We start from the raw sequence: 18,420 nt of genomic DNA on the forward strand, positions 1-18,420 counted from the left end.
TTACAGTAGTATGTCTACATTAGCAGGAAATGACGTTGTGTGTGCAAGTGGCAATAATGCCAAAGTGAATTTTTGTCTGTGTACAGAGCTGTTTCTAAGGGCTATATCTTTTGGTGGTTGTGAGTGGGTTATGTATGCTTTTTGGGTAGGTTTCAAAATATTTATTGTGGTGATTTTGTTGTTGGTGTAGGTTTTAATGTGCTGCAGATATTATTTTCTTAAATAGGGAGATTTATCCTTTCTCTGAGGTGGTGCAATCATGGAGTTGGTGTATATAAGTCTGGAAGTGTAGGAGTTGCAGGGGGGCTTGCTGCCATGTGAAAAGTTTTTTTTTTTTTTTTTGGATATATTGTTCTTTTTTCATTTGAGTGTCCATTTTTATTTTTGTCTGGGGGGGGGGTGTCGGTCTTTTTTTGATAGCATTTTAAATAAATATAAAAAGCCAGCTGTAGACAGTAGTACATTTCTTAGTAGGGCCATACAGAATTCATCAGCACCCTCTTACAACCACTGTCACTCACATATTGCTCAATTCACTTGCATTATGGAAGGAAGGCCACATTACTAAGAGTCTAGAGACAAGTATAACAAGTCATGTAGTAATGATCATATCGAGGGAAGTCAAGTTTAGCTTCCATAGTTGACAGCTCCTACAACTGTTTTCTGTTTCTAGATGGTTCAGTGACACAAAGTCCTAATTATGACCCAGATAATCCATGGTTCTATTAGTGGTCTGACTGTATAAGGAGCTGGTTTGGGAATGGAAGTGATTAGGTAGTGCCTACTTGCCTTTCCTGGGTAGGAGAAGGAGTTGGAGGCCTGTATCCTACATGCATACTCCACTCCCTAGTGAAGACTGGAAATGTGACAACAGCATCTGGCCTATGGGGGTGGGGGGTGGTTGAGGTTGTCACTGGGTGTAACAACACTAGCTGATGTGGCCAGAAAAGTTCTCACACTACTGTAGTGCATGTTCACCCTTTAGGATCTGCTGGGTATACACAAAGAATGGTAGGGCTTCCCTTGTGTGGGGCATAGAGGGAAGATATCCCAACTATGGCCCACGTGACCAGAATTCAATTAACAGCTTGGATGCTTGACAGCACAAGCAAGGAAGATGGGCATGCCTGTCCTGGAGGGGAGGGAGTGTGTCTGGCAGTCTTTTGAGCTCTGGCAATGGCCAACATTCAGAAAGGAAAAACAGGGCTCTGGTCGGTGGGGGTGGGGGAACGGTGGGAGCTCAGTAAGTATGCCTACCTGTTCTCTGGGTCCAGAAAGGTGCACATGCTCAAAGCTTTTATTTATCAACATGCGGGGGGAAGTTGTAAGGGCAAGGAGAAATCCTAGTCCCCTTCAGGATGACAGAGCTATGCCTAGTAGCTCACTCCTTTGCACTCAAGGAGGAGTGCATTAAATAAGTAAGGAGGAAAGTCCTTGCCCTGGGGAAATAAATCAGTATGCTGTGAGGGATGCTAGATGGTCAAAAAAGGTACCAAACAGGGAAAAAATGAAAAGAAATTTTAGGTCTTAAGTTTAAACCACCCTGATGGCTGCCTGGCTGACATCCATAAAATGGTTGTGATCTCACCTGATAAATTAGTGGGCTTACAGTGGCTGCAGAGGCAGCTTGATGATGGTCAGCAAGCAGAAAGAAGAGAAAATATATCAGACAATGCTTTCTGTTCTTAATCTTCAAAGTGTATACTTGTAGAAAGGCACAGATGGTTATCATAATGACACGTTACACACACAAATGCCTGTAACTAAACCTTACAAAGATGGTCACCCTAGCATCATGCAGCCTCGTCTTAGTGACATTCAAGTGGCAGCACAGTCATTTCTGTTATGACAACTAATCAGAAGTCCTTGTTCCCATATGTGTACAACTCAGTGATCCATTTCCATTCTCTTAACCTAGTGTCAACTTGAAAACCCCTAGCATGCAGACAGTCAAACCTTTGCTCCATTAGACAAGCTGTTTATGATCTAGTTTTACTGCTTTAAATAACAGAACAATGTCTTACAGTTATTAAAATATTATTTCTTAAAACAAATAAACGCCCAGAAAATAGCTTGAACAAAAGACCAAATGACCGATACTCTATGGATTTCCTTACCTAGAGGATTAAGATGTTACTTCAACTGTATAAGAGGTTATTTATGCAAATATAAAATAAATCAAATGATCATATTAACTTACCTAGTTCTGTAGATATACCAAAGCAATTTTCACATCTCTCTGTAAACTGCCTTATCTGTTGGGGTGTGCAAAATTTGTTGCAAAATATGACCTGCATGTTTATTTTTTAAATAACTTTCTAACCCATTTATCTACTTCTGTACTGCCTTTAGCCAAGATCACAGCTGAAAAGGAAGACAATTTTGAGTCAACTCACTCACCCTGACAGCCAACAAACAAATCAATGAATAAAGTCATAAGTGCATACAGGTCAATGTTATGAAAAGTAATTTACATACCTCGCAGGACTACAAGTTTGGCTGTGACAGTTTCCTCTCCGTGAGTATTTTCTGCAAGGCACTCATAAAGATTCTCATCCCGAGGAGTCCGCAAGGGCTGAATTCTCAAGACAGCACCAGCGCCTTCATCAAACTCGATTGTCTGAAACAAAGAAAAAAATCTATTGTTCAAAAATAAAATTTCCTTCAACCAGTCAGTTAACTCACAAATCACAATGCATACTCAGATTTAACATATGATGATTTTTGCACACTCTGTTTTTTTTTTTTTAAGTAGTTTATGATGAAAGCTGCAATAGTCATCATGTCAGTCTTCTGTACAGAGACAGAGGTGATTGCTGATAAACAATATGCAGTGATTCCTTACGATACTGATGAATGGGGAGGTGTTTAAAACAATGCTGGACACTAGAATAAGACAGAAGATTAGTCCACTACATTTTTGCTGCAGGTGGCTAAGAAAAAAGATATACCTCAAAAATGCTCTGCAAGTACTGCAAGGGTGCAAAATTTAAAAAAATGGTGTACATGAATTATTAAACTAGGAGGTTTGTCTTCTCCTGGATTAAATGATTCATTATGATTGGTTCTTTCAATTTCGGGGTGGGGAGTAGAATATATATATTTGTCATTAACTTTGTATTATTTTATTTATATTCTTTGTGGCGCTGAAGAAGGCCTTTGGCCAAAACCAATTTAACTTCATTTCTTCTGTGGTCAGTACACGTTTTTACATGCTTTTATGGAAAATTAATTGAAGAACTGCATCACCGATGTGGAGTGCTGGCTTTTTTTTTTGAGCTGTTATAATGAGTCATAATGTGCACTAATTCAGTAAAGATGCATTTTTGAGCCAATTGAAATTATTGTCTCGTGGTGTTTTAACACTGTGATGCTAAGAGACAAGCAGTATATTTTCCAATGTGAACCCCAGTGCAGTCATACTGTATGGCTGTAAAGCTTACTAACTTACTGTTTTGTAAAAGGTGCAAGGTAACCTGAGATCAACTATGAAGGTCTTGTTTTGGCAGAGCTGTACAGGAGATAACTCAAAACCACTGGTGTTCTGCCAACTTCTGGCCACTTCATGTTAATATAACTGCATTATACTCTTAATAAAAATGATTATTTTAGCATTTTATAAACATCAGGCAATTGTAAAACATCATATTCACATTCTATTTATCACTTTCAGTATTTCAAAAATAATAAGCAATGTTAAAACAAAATATTAACATTTTATTTAGCAAAAGGCTATGAGGAAATCTAAAGAACATAATTTGCAATATTGCGGTGGTGGTGCTGCGGTAGCGTTGTCGCCTCACAGTAAGATGCTGTCCGGTTCGATTCTCAGCTAGAGTGTCTTCTGCATGGAGACATGCATGAATGGGCGTACCTTCGTTGAAGGTTGTGCATCAGGGCTGGTAACTCGGCACGTAAAAATCAACTACAATCATTAGTGGACCGGAGTCCCGCTGTGGCGACCCCTAACCGTGAAAAGCCGAAAGACACAAACAAAAATTTGCAATATTTTAGATAATTCAAATGACATCAAAATATGCATGCCTTTATATACATATATGTATGTGTGTATAAATACACACACACACACACATATATATATATATATATATATATATATATATATATATCTACATATCTACTTTACATGATCAACATCTCATATGTTCCACTTTCATAAGGCAGAAACCATATGATCGAACATTTGAAACATAGATCATGTAAAAAAAAAAAAAAAAAAAAAAATACAAAAAACTAAATGTATCTAGCAGGGGGACAAGCCTCCCTGCACCCCACACCCCCCACTACTTAAATACACCAACTCCGAGATCGCACTACATTGCAGAAATGGGAAATCTTCCCTTTCTGCGCTGTATGGAGATCTCCATTTAGAGCGGTCGAGCTTTTAAAATCTCGATCATATGGTCTCAGCCATATGAAAGTCAAGCTTTTAAAAGTTCTACTATCTGAAGGGGACCCATATATAGTTTTGTGTGTGTGTGTGTGTATGTGTATGTGTGTGTGTGTGTGTGTGTATGTATATATATATATATATATATATATATATATATATATATATATATACATATATATATATATATATGTATATATAGCAATATAATTATATATATATTTAAGTTAATCCTTCCTACCGGATATCAGACCTTATGCTGCTTATCTCGCAGCTTCTGCCCCACACCCGTTTTTATGGTTTACTCCCCTCCCCCTCTGCCCCAACGTCCTCTCTCAACTTATAAATATACCCCATAATAGGGGATGCCATCTTTCTTCTTCTGCCCTGCACCTGGCTGCTGTGCACCCTGCTCGGGCACTTGACCTACAGTAAGTGAGATAATTGTTTTTTAAGTGGTATGTGAAAGTCTGCTTATCTTTAAAAAGAATACCTGCTTTCTATCTTTTAACTGATTGCTGTGTTAATGACTTACTGAGGCCAGCGCTATCGCTGCTAATGCTCACACCTATAAAGTGTTATACTCTTGGGACCATATCTGAAAGCTCTGTGAATGTTTATTTAGTTAGGATTATCTACTTTCATACTTTTGTAACCGTTTGCTGTGTTAAATATTTGATTACGATCTACGCTCTCGCTGCAAACGCTTATACCTACATAGCGTTGTGCATGCGGGAACGTAACTAGAGGTTCTACTGCTGCAGATGCATCGTTACTGTGTTTATTGCCCTGGTACTTTTTAAACACTCTTCAGACACCAATAGGGAGTTTAGTTCAATAGCGTTCTGTTATTCAATGAAAAGTACAGTTTTGTACCTACCATAAATGTAGATGTCCGATAGGTATGCATCTGCAGTCATAACATATGGGTTGTCCTGCCTCAGGCAGCCCTTCGGTCGGCCAGATTCCAAAGTCTGGGTCTGGCCTCGGCTGATGTCACACTTTCCCCGACGTCAGACCTTCTGGGGTATAAAGGCATCAGCCGACGCCATTTTCCTCAGTGTTTCTTGCCCCAGATGCCAGGTGCCCTCTAGGAAGGCTAAAGTTGGATAAATGTTGAAAGTTCCAAACAGTAGCAAACAATATATATATATACATATATACAAACAAACAAATACACCATAACAGATTCCCCCAGCTAGCTGAAAGAGGGGTAAGCACCCTAGGAATAGCACAGAGGGGAAGGAGGGTGGGTAATCCTGACTGCAGATGCATACCTATCGGACATCTACATTTATGGTAGGTACAAAACTGTACTATGTCCTTCAAGGATGCATCTGCAGTCATAACATATGGGTAGAATACCATAGCCAAACTGGGGGAGGAGATACTAAGATAAGGATGGTGTAGTTAAGATCCCCTGTAAAACTGCAGTTGCAAAGCCTGCTCGGGATCTGGAGTATAAAGGTAGATTGTAATGCCTGGCAAATGTATGCACGGAGCTCCAAGTAGCAGCTTCTAAAATGTCCTTGGTAGCCACCCCTCGTAGGAAAGCTGTAGTGGTGGCTGTGGCTCTTGTGGAATGAGGCCTGATATTTTCAGGAGCTGTCTTTCCATGAAAAGAGTAGCAAAAGCGAATGCAGTTTCCTATCCATTTTGAAATTGTCTGTTTGGAAATTGCTTTTCCTTGCACCCCAGTTGCATATGCTACAAAAAGTTGGTCAGTTTTTCTGCTGGTTTTAGTTCTGTCCAGGTAGTAGCGTAGTTGTCTGTGTACATCCAAGGTGTGCAATAGTTTTTCCCCCTTGTTCTGTGGGTTAGGGAAGAACGTAGGCAAATGAATAGCTTGGTTCAAGGATACCCTGGATACCACCTTTGGCATGAAAGTAGGATTGGGTCTCAGAGACACTCTATCCTGGTGAAAAATAAGGAAAGGCTGCACTGCTATTAATGCCTGTAACTCGGATACTCTTCTTGCTGAAGTGATTGCCAGAAGGAAAGCAGTTTTCCAGGATAAGAACTGTAAGTCTGCTGATGCTGCTGGTTCAAAAGGAGGTAGTGTCAATTTTTCCAGCACAAAATTGAGATCCCATGCAGGCAGAGGGGGTCTCCTTGGAGGTTTTACATTTTTGATCCCTATTAAAAATTGTCTGAGAAGAGGGTGAGAGAAGATAGGAGGATCCAAATTGTATTCTGCTGAAATTGCTGAAGCATGAATCTTAATGGAAGTGTAGGACAGGCCTTTGTGGAAAAATTCTGCTAAGTATTCTAGGATGTGTGCTAGGTTTGCCACTGTGACATCTGTACCCTTTGATGTGCTCCAAATGAGGAATCTCTTCCACTTAGCTGAGTATGTCTTCCTTGTGGAGGGTCTGCGAGCCTCCAGGATAATGTCCTTGACCCTCTGAGATAAGACAGTTTTGGTTTGGTTTTAAGCAATTTTCCAGGCAGTTAGCTGCAGTGTTTTCAAGTTTGGATGCAGGGTCTTGAAATTGTTCTGTGTTAGAAGAAGAGGCCATAGGGGTAGAGGCCATGAGTTCGCCCGAGACATGCTTCTCAGCAGCGGATACCAGTGCTGCCTTGGCCAGTCCAGAGCTATTAGTATCACCTTTGGCTGTTCCTCCCTGATCTTCAGTAGAACCTTGTACATCAATGGGAGAGGTGGAAATGCATACACTGTTAGGGCATTCCAGCTGAAGGAGAGAGAGTCCACCCTCCAGGCTTGTGGGTGGTATGTCCTTGAGCAGAATTTCTTCAGTTGGTGGTTGAGTGGGGAGGCGAACAGGTCTATCTCTGGCATTCCCCATTTCTTTGTTATGAGTTTGAAGATGTCTGGATGCAGCATCCATTCGTGAGCATCCGTGGTAGTTCTGCTTAAGCTGTCTGCTAGTGAATTCTCTTTTCCTGGTACGAATTTGGCCTGCAGCTGGATATTGAGATTCAGGCCTAGGTTCCACAGATCCATTGCCATCTGGCATACAGGGTAGGAATGCGTGCCTCCCTGTTTGTTTATGTACCACATGACCGTGGTGTTGTCTGTCCTTATCAGCAGATGTCCTTGCTGGAGGAATGATTTGAATGGCTCGATTGCATGCTTCACTGCCAGCATCTCCTTCTGGTTTATGTGCAAGTTTAGCTGGTCTTGAGACCATAGGCCTTGGAAACATTTGTCCTCCATGTGTGCTCCCCATCCTAGGTCTGAGGCGTCAGTGGTGATGGTCTGCCTTGGTTGTGGTTTGTTGAAAGGCAACCCTCTGTTGGACTGGCAGGCCTGAGCCCACCATAGGAATTCTTTTTGAAGGCATGGAATGATTGGTATCATGGTTTCTAGACTGTGCCTGTGTTGAGACCATACATTCCTTAGGTACCATTGTAATTTCCTCATATGCAGCCTGGCATGAGGGATCAAGATTATGCAGGATGCCATGTAACCCAGGGCCTGCAGGACTTTCCTTGCAGTAAGCTGAGCTTGTCTTGTCAAAGTCATGAAGTAATCTGGAAGTTGCTTTTGTTTTTCTTCTGTGAGAAAAGCCATCTGAGTTATTGTGTCCAGATCCGCACCCAAAAAGGTTATCCTTTGGGATGGCACTAGTCTTGACTTTTGGATGTTGACTGTGTATCCCAAGGCCTGAAACAGGTGTATGACATAGGCCAAATCCTTTATCAATTTTGTCTTGTTGTCCGCTTGTATTAGGCAGTCGTCCAGGTATGGGTAGATTTGAATTCCCTGAAGCCTGCAATGTGCAATTACTGATGCCAGGCATTTCGTGAATACTCTGGGCGCAGTAGATAAGCCAAAGGGCAATGCTGAGAATTGATAATGCTCTGATCCTGCAAGAAATCTGAGGTGTCTTCTGCAATCTGGTCGGATAGGGACGTGCAGGTATGCCTCCTTGAGATCTAGAGTCACCAGCCAAGACTCCTTGCCCAACATGGGAAGAAGTTGCTGTAGGGTCAGCATTTTGAATTTTGGCACAATGAGATATGTGTTCAGTGCGGACAAGTCGAGAATAGGCCTCCATTGGTTTTCTTTTCTTGGTACAAGGAATAGTCTGGAGTAAAATCCTTGGCCTTGTTCCATAGATGGTACCCTTTCTATTGCCTCTGGCTTCTGGTTTGGTGGAAGGTTTGGCATTCCGCTCCTTTTTGGTAAAGTGTGGAAGTGAAACCTGTATCCTTTGTCTATTATTTGCAATGTCCATGTGTCCTTTGTAATGCAATGCCAGTTTTTTGAGAATAAAGCCAGCTTTCTGCCCAAGGGTGCTTCCAGTTGTTCCCTGGTAGGCGGAATCAGAGTCAAGTCATTGTGTCTGTCCTGTGGAAGTGGTTGTAGTTGCAGCTGTGGCACTACTCCTCTGGTTGGCAGGCTGCCACTGACGACCCCTGTAGGCACCCTTTGATTGACCTCTGCCTCTTGGGCGTCTACTCCTGCCCCTCTGTGCTCTGGAGGTGTCTGGAAAGGACCAATTCTTTGAAGGCCAGTTTCTGCTGAACCTCGGAGGTTGAACCTGCAGAAAATCCTTTACTGTTTGCACAGATTTTGCTTTTTCTTCCACTTTCTTTAGAATCTCCTGTGCAGGGGAGCCAAATAAACTTTGTTTCTCCATTGGAGCATCTAGGAGTTTAGCCTTGACATGGTCTGGCAAGGATTGCTCTTTTAGCCAGACATGCCTATGAATTACTGCCCCAGTCATAGCTGATCTAAATGAAGCCTCCAGTGCATCACAGCCACATTTTAAGAAATGATTACTGACCTGCTGAGAGTTGTGTACCAAATCCTGAAGGGATTTACGGTCTAAAGGTTCAGGAGAAGAAAGCTTTTTATTCAGCTGATCTAACAAATATTCTTGGTACTGTATCATATGGAATTGACAGTTTACTGCCCTGGCAGAAAGAGTAGCAGATGTATAAACCTTTTTACCCCATCTCTCTAATGCTCTTGACTCTTTCAGAGGGTAGGGGGTTTTTGGCAGTGGCAGCTGCAACACCTTTTGGGCCCTGCAAAATAGTATCTGGGTCTGCAGCATGGGCTTTATACAGGTGGAAGTGAGAATCCGGGACCCTGTAATATCTGTCAGGTTTGGCAGGGGCCGGAGGAAGAGAATCAGGGGCAGAACTGACATCATTATACACATCATCAATTACAGTTAGCACAGGTGGTATGGCTAAGGGCCTATGCTGGGGCAAATGTAAAAATGTCCTTAATCTTTTTCTAGAATCAGAAAAATCCTGACCCTGCCATTGAAAGTGTTCCCTCATTGAGTGCAAAGTCTCCCCAAAGGAAAATTCTTCAGGAGGGGAGGCCGAAGGAATAGAGTCTTCTGCATCTGAATCCTCATAAGGCGAAAAGGCCCCTTCCTGATGGTCTGACAAATCAGATCCATCCGAGGAGTAATCAGAGGAGAGAGGTTCAGAGGGTTCAGTCCTAGGCCTTTTGTCAGGTGGAGGTTGGGAGGCCCTGTCTGGGTGAGGTTGGGAACCCCTAATCAAGGATATAAGGTCCTCAGCAAGACTGAGAATCTGAGAACTTGAGGAAGGCCTCTGAGAAGTAGATTTGGCAGGTAAAGCTTTTGAAATTTTGGCAGCTTTAGCCCTGGAGAAGGCCTTAATAGACATAGAAGCAGGGGGCCTAGCTGCCCCACGTGCAGGTGTAGAAATGTCCAATGGAATGGTGTCGGACAATTCTTGTGCGCTAGCTTCGGTAGGGATTTCTGAAGCCGACTCAGCCGGGGCCTCTCTGGCCTCGGTTGTCGGAGGTATGATTTCGGTAGAAGTAAGAACCGAGGACTCTGTTTCAGCCAAAACCGAGACACTCGCGGTAGGCCTAACCGTGGTTTCAGCCGAAACCACGGGCCGCGAGTGTCGGTCCTTTTCCCTGCGTTTTTTGGCCAAATGCGTAGTCGGAGTCTCTGAAGGCATTTTATATGCAAAAGCGGAATCGAAAAACTCTTCTGCAAACTCCGACCGACGTCTAAGAGTCCGTCGGTTGAAGGAGGCACAGGCTAAACAAGCTGATACGTCGTGGTCTGGGCCTAAGCAAGGAAGGCAGTAAGAGTGGAAATCCTTATGAGGTATTTGTTTCCCACAAGTTAAACAATTATTTACTTTGTCTGACATCGGCTGAGGCAAGAAAGAGTCCCCAACGGGTACCAGCTTTTTCAAGTCTTCGGTAGCTGAAATCTCTGGATCTGACCGACCGGCACTTGCGAACAGCTTCTGCTTTGGGCACCGCGCGGCAAGAAAGACTGAGGAAAATGGCGTCGGCTGATGCCTTTATACCCCAGAAGCTCTGACGTCGGGGAAAGTGCGACATCAGCCGAGGCCAGACCCAGACTTTGGAATCCGGCCGACCGAAGGGCTGCCTGAGGCAGGACAACCCATATGTTATGACTGCAGATGCATCCTTGAAGGACATCATAGCTTGATATTCATGCTCGCTTAGACATAGTTAGCACAATAACACAAACAGGGTGTTTATTTGAATAGCGTTCTGTTAACCTATGAAATATAGCCTGGATATTCATGCTCGCTTAAACACAGTTAGCGTTGTGCACGTGAAACTGCTATAAGCGGCTCTACTGTCTTGTACTGTTAATACATAATTCTTATACAAAGTCTATTCTGCCACTTATTTTTACTCTAATTCTACCTGTAATGTCAATTTTACTCGGCCTGGATTAGCCTTCTTAACGTTCTACAGATACACACAGGGAATTTTTGTGTATACTCCTAATAAGCACTTTAAAATAGCTTGGATATCCCATTCCCGCTTAAACATAGTAAGCGTTGTGTACGTGGGGGCTGCTGTAAGTGGCTCTACTGCCTTGTACTGTTAATTCATTATTTTGGCACAGAAGTTACTTTTGCTACTATTTAGCCCTAATTCTCCCTGTAAAGTCATTGTAAGGTACGTTGGCACAGCTTACATAATGCTCTACAAACACACACAGGGACTTTTGTACAGAATCCTAATAATCAATTTAATATAGCTTGAATGTTCCATACTTGCTTAAACATAGTAAGCGTTGTGCACATGGGGCTGCTGTAAGCACCTCCACTCCCTTGTACTGTTAATTCATTCTTATTGGGCAGAGTTAATTTTGCTAATATTTAATTCATTTTTATTGGGGCAGAGTTGATCAGAGGCCTGATCCTGAAAAGTTATTGTTGATGTACTATTGATTTAAAAGCCAATGTCAGTGTATTCATTTTTAAAGAAAAAAGCATATGCAGCTCTTTCTTTCCTAGCTGTCTGTGTTTTGTAGAGTTTTTAGAGTCATAGTTGTACCTGATTTATATTGTAAACTTAGGCGTTTATATACAAATAGAGTATTTTGATGTTTTATTGAGGTAATTACATGTAACTGTGTCTGTGATAACTCTTTACTTGCTCTCTAATTCTAGTATTGTCTGCCTCACTACCTTTTTCTCCCTTCCTACATTTACCAGTCTGTGATCCAGTACATCCCTGTACTAAAACACCAGAATTCACCCTGCTGGACACCTCTGAAAAATAGCCCAAACTAGGAATTTACCTACCAGCTCCCTGAGAGACCATCCTTTGTTAAAAGACAGTGAAAGTATGTGCTGAAACAGCTACTAGAACATTGTACTAATATTAATGTTTAAAAACTCTCCTAGGTTAGGCAAGCTTCCCACTCAGGTTAGCCAGCAGCCAACAACCCCGCATTTATCTTTTTAACTAACCCTTATATCCAGCTTGCTCACACTGTTCTAATAACTAGCCTATCTCCCCCTCTCCCATAGCCTGCTACCCCCTGTAGGCGAACAATTTGCCGCAATAAAGTACTGGCCACTAGGTGGCGCCTTACCATAAGCTTTCTGTATATCTATTCCCACAACTATTCTTTGGCATACCTCCCTAACCCTGTTTTTCAGCTTCTACTTTTCACTGACTTACTCTTTCACCTTCTCATCCTTGTCCTACGGTATCTTTAATCACATTCTACTCCTCTGACATCCTAACTTTCTTCTTACTAGCCTCACAACTTACTTCTATTCTCTCACTTTCAGACTTACCTGCAGAATTTTCCCACTTCACAGACTGTCATCCTTGATAGTCCACTCTCTTGTCACTACCCGCTCCGTTCATCTTCGGGCTCACCTATCCTGCCCCCCAATTCCCACCCGCCCCCAGTGGTCCTAGATTTATTCCTCTAAAGACACATCCCCATTACACCAACTCCAATCACACAAATTACATCATTACCACACCAAGACCTAATTCTCACAACACACCCACTGATACCTTACCTTTCATTCATCCCCCCTTGTTAATACACACCACCTACTGAAACTCCTCCTAACCTGCCTATAAAACCTACCTCAACTTTAATTCCCACCTCATTAACCAATATTGTCTAAATCAATCATGCCATACCAATTACAACTATTAATATTGGTCTCACTCTTACCTGCTCTAACCACTACCTATCTCTTAACCTTCTATGAAAAACCTCTTTACTCTACCCTTCTCTACCCTTCCAAACACACTTCAACACCAACACTAGCCATCTCTCCATACATTCTAAATTTCATTTGCAAACCCAGCTACCTACTAGCTAAATATCACAGACTAGTACACATTAAATATAGCAACCTAAAAACTAAAAAATAATTTGACTACTATTGTAAGCCTCTCCAACCTAAACACTTTACACTCCTCCACTCCTTAACAGACGGGGACATTCATCCTAACCCTGGCCCAAACTCTACCCTTACCACTGCAAACTGTAACCAATACAAAACTAGTACCCTACCTCCTACCAAACCTCCCAATTCACTCTCTATTGCACATCTTAATATACGCATTATTCACAATAAAATCGCTCAAGTTCATGCCCTCCTAGATGTCCACCTATCTGACATCCTATGTTTATCAGAAACATGGCTAAAACCTACAATAAAAGACAATGAAATCACCCCTCCAGGTTACAACATAATTCGACTTGACAGCAGAACCAAATAAGGTGGAGGGGTAGCAATTCTCTACAAAGCAGAACTACAAGTTAGCACTGTAAATCGTAACCAACCTTTAGATAATAATGCCGAAATAATTATCTCTAAATTCCAGCACATAAAGCCATAAATATCATCTGCGCATATCTTCCCCCAGGAAATAACATTAGCTTACTTGAATATATCCTCAACTGATTTTCTTCTAATCTCCCACAAGAAACCATAGTCCTAGGGGACTTTAATATAGATTGGAATTCATGTAGCAGTACAAACCCCACCACCCATATTAATCTTTACGGTTTTTCACAAATTATAAACTCCCCTACCAGAACTAATAGACTTAACAATAATGATAGTACCTTGGATTGGATACTCACTAATAGTCCTCATCAAACTTATACAACAAGAACTCTTCCAGACGACCTAAGTGACCACTCGCTAATATATATTATCAGACATAAATCCAACCTAACTTTCCCTAACACTTTCAGAACAGCATGCACCAAAAAGCATTTTAACCCCGAGCTGTTCCAAACAGAACTTAAACAATGTAAATGGACACCATTAAAATCTCTCCATATAAATAAAGCAGTTGAATACTTTAATTCCACATTCTTAAATATCCTGGACCATCATGCTCTACTAGAAATAAAGCTAAACCAGCCCATTGGCTCTCCAATAATACTAGGTAACTAATCCTTCGCAGAAACAAATCCTGGGCAAAATGGCGTACTACTAAGAATCCTTGAGATCACCAAACTTTTAGGCAACTTAGAAATAATACAAAAAAAGCCATCTTACTAGACAAAAAGAACTATTACCTCCAATTACAACAATCCTTCCTCAAGGAACCACAAAAAATTTGGACTAGCGTTAACAAACTTCTATACCCAGGCCAAACTATATCACCCAACCCACTAGGCTCTAACCCTGAGAATCTAACACAAACAGCCAATGCCTTTAATTATTTCTTCACTGACAAACTCTTGCTAGCCATCTATCTCCCGATACCGCTAATCTGCCTACTCCCACTACCAACCCACCCCCATTATTTCATTTACAACCAGTGTCCACATCCTATATCTGCTCCCTTCTCCAAAAATTAAAACCAACCACCCCTTCAGCTGACAAACTCCCAGCAGAATTCCTGCAAAAAGGAGCTAAAGCTACTGCATATCCCATCTCCATTCTGATAAATAGTACCATAAATGAAGGCACTATCCCATCTATCTGGAAAATTTCTCATATCATCCCACTACATAAAGGTGGGAACTCCAATGACTTTTCTAACTTTCGTCCCATAGCTATACTATCCCCACTTGTAAAAATAATGGAAAAGTGAATTCACAAACAACTTCTTAACCACATTCTCCATCAGAACCTAATAGCCAACTGTCAACATGGATTCAAACCTTTCCACAGTACCACCACTGCCCTGCTATCCTTCACAAACTGTATCAACAAAAACCGCAACAAAAATATTCTTTCCTCTGCAGTCTTTGTTGATTTATCTAAAGCTTTTGACAAGGTTAATCACCAACTCCTTCTACACATACTGAAATTCCTTTCACTCGACCCTCTATGAATTGGTTCACATCTTACCTTGAAAACCGACAGCAGGCTGTACTCTGGCAAAATAAGCTATCTAATCACCTTCCTATCTCCCTAGGTGTTCCACAGGGCTCCATATTAGGTCCACTCCTGTTTTCCATTTATATCAACGACTTTCATTTAGCCATCCCACTCTCCACCTGCATTCAATATGCAGATGACTCTACTATAATCTGTTCAGCCACTTGCCAACCTGAACTTCAGTCTCTTACCCAAAAAGCTTTCAATACTGTAGAACAATGGTTCTCTAACCACTGCCTCCTCCTAAACCCCCCAAAAAACTAAACTGTTACTCTTCACACCAACCCAAAAGTCCACTCCTTTACATTTCACTCTCACATCCAATAATGGTACTCTTATTTCTCCTGACCCAACCACCAAACTCTTAGGAATTACAATTGGCAACAACCTCAACTTTGATACTCATATAAATACCACAATAAAATTAGTTAACAGAAAACTAGGATCCCTCTACAGAATCAAACCCTTTCTTATACCAGTAACAAGGACCACTATAGCCAGAACTCACTTAATCTCAACCCTACTCTATGCTTCTCCTATATACAACAACCTCTCTAAAAATAACCTCAACAAACTAGCTACATCCTATAACAATATTGCTAGATTTGAACTCATCACTGTCTGAATCTAAAACAACTAGGCTGGCTAGAAATTCTTAACCAGCTTCAATTCCACCAACTTACAATAGCCCATAAGACCCTGTATCAACCCAGCAACACTCTAATACTCTCTAGCCTCATTACACCTTATATTAATCTCAAGACTCTACGCTCCTCAAACAAAATGCTGATTAATACTACCAAATCAAAAACTCAGCAGGTGACTCCTTGTTCTCTAACGCTGTCGGAAAATTATGGAATCAACTACCGTTTGACCTCACATCTCAGACCTCTCTCTCACTTTTTAAAAGGAATCTAAAACTATTTCTCAATAAACACTGGTTATGCTCCTGCACCAACCCTAACTTTTTTACTTTACTCTAATTTTCACCCTACATCCTTTACAATCCTCCCTCTCTATGTTTCAATATACTATGTGTTGCATACAAATCTAAGTTTACATGTATATTGTACCTCCTTTAGTATATTACCCTTTACAGATTTTTGATCATGTTATTATTTACATTGAGTAGTATAATTATGTTCATCTTAAAAAAAATTGTTTTTATAATGTTTTTATGTAACAATTGCTGTTTTTACATTGTTTCTGTCATAACCTCTATTAATTTTGTATGTTTTCCTGGAGCTTTTCTCCCTGGGCCTCTACTGAAAATGGACATGTATCCAGTTAAACTAGCCCGGTCAACAAATGTAAAATAAAATAAAATAAAAAAAAAAAGAATATATATATATATATATATATATATATATATATACACACACACACAATATATATATATATATATATATATATATATATATATATACATATACATATATATATATATATATATATATATATATATACACATAGCTATGTTTTGTTATATTTAATTTGATTCTATTCACTTTCACTGAGAAATTGAAAACACCTTGCATCAAAGCACTTTCCATCAAAAACTCACATCAAAGAACTGGAAAACTGAAATAAATCAAACAGGAAACGAAGCGTTTTTCAAGGGGGCAAAGGATGTGCAATTTGGGCAAAAAAATAATTCCAGATACAAGTCAAAAGGGATTAAAGTCTTCTCAAATGCAGACAGTTTATTATTCTTCTCCAAAATTCGACTTCTTATGCTCTGCCTAGGGGTTACTCCACAAAGACTGTGACTGCCTATCAGGAAAATCATGTTAGATTGCCAAAATTACTACAGTTTGATCTTAACAAACACTGCGGACACCTGATCATACACTGGCTAAAATACTGTTCAGAATGTAACCAGGATAATCATCAGCTTCTCCAGTAATCACACTTTTGGTTTCAGTTTTAATTTCATCACAGAATTAATTGTGAGAGGAAACATTATATTTTCTGTAATGGATGCCATATGTGATAACACGAACGTTTTAACAGTAATGATACTACTACCTATTAATCAGCATATTTGACACAGAAGGTAACTCTACCCCAGTGGAAACAACAACACTATGTTCAACCACTGCTGATGGTGGTTTTACCATGTATAACTACACTGGCAGAAGTCTTGGTTCTGAATATGTTACATTTTTTAAGAAAGGCTTTACATTTGTTCCTAATTTTAGGTATGACATAGGAAGAATTCTAATCAATTTGAAATTGTACACAAGATTGTTGAATTTAAAAATGTTTTTTGCTAACCAAAACAACAGAATTGAACCAGATTCTATTAGTTTGAGTTTAAAAAGATCTAACACATTTATACCACCCCAGAACTCAATGATTCATTTATTTGAGATGTTATGTGAAGTACAGCTACATAGAGTGGTTAAAAAATCTACAATAAAGGAAGATAATCTTACTACAACTGAAAGATTTTGTTTAAAAGAATTAACTACCATTGATAAATATAGAGTAATGAAGCCAGACAAGGGTGGTGGTGTTGTGGTTATGAACAAAATAGATTATACTAACAAAATGACCAATATGTTAAGTGATGGGGAAACATATGAAAAAGTATCTAAATATGAGATGGGAAGAGCCTACACCAAGATAGATTGGTTATTATATGATTTTTTGATGGAGGGTATGATTGACAAACAAGATTACGAATATTTTATAGTTGAACATCCGGTCACTCCATCAATTTTTGGCATTCCCAAAATACATAAAAACACCAATAATCCACCCTTTAGGCCTATTGTTTTGGCAAAAGGCTCTAAATTAGAAGCTGTAGCGAGATTTATAGATCATAATTGTAAGGACGTTCTCAATCAATTGCCCCATATTATCAAGGACTCTTGGCATTGTCTGGATGTGGTGAGAAAACACAACATTGAGAAAAATCTTGATAACATTATTATGGTTACCATCGATGTTATAAATTTATTTTCTGTCATACCCCATAATTTGGGACTTGAAATGTTTGAGGCTAGTTTATGTACATTTAGTGAATCACATACAGTTAAAAGTAAACTACTGGTCGACCTAATGGAAATGGTCCTAGTTAACAACTACATGTTTATGGATGGTGAATATTTCAGACAGCGTACAGGGGTAGCAATGGGAGCTAGGTGTGCACCCATTTATGCAAATTTAGTACTAACTCAATGGGAGACCCAATATATTTTTACTTCCAGGTACTGGTCAAAAATAACACTTTATGTTAGGTACCTGGATGATATCCTTATTTTTTGGAAGGGTAATAAAGATGAAATAAGGGAATTTATCCAGTTTCTGGGTACATCATCAACTTTTTTGACCTTTACAAGTAAAATACATGATGAAAACTGTGAATATTTAGACATTAAATTTTATTTTAA

General features: G+C 40.1%; 1 protein-coding gene across 32 annotated transcripts in view; it reads right to left on the bottom strand.

Moving 5' to 3' along the window:
• LOC122787386 (receptor-type tyrosine-protein phosphatase S-like) overlaps nucleotides 1-18,420 on the bottom strand; it is a 3,272,784-nt gene that overhangs the window by 1,460,398 nt on the left and 1,793,966 nt on the right. For all 32 annotated transcript variants that reach the window (XM_044054059.1, XM_044054057.1, XM_044054056.1 and 29 more), the window contains one exon: nucleotides 2,479-2,620. In XM_044054059.1, coding sequence (XP_043909994.1) covers nucleotides 2,479-2,620 — 142 coding nt within the window. The remainder of the gene's footprint in view (nucleotides 1-2,478; nucleotides 2,621-18,420) is intronic.

This window comes from Protopterus annectens, chromosome 13.part0 (genome assembly GCF_019279795.1).
Source record: "Protopterus annectens isolate FY-2018-M chromosome 13.part0, PAN1.0, whole genome shotgun sequence".
Taxonomy (NCBI): Eukaryota; Metazoa; Chordata; order Ceratodontiformes; family Protopteridae; genus Protopterus; species Protopterus annectens.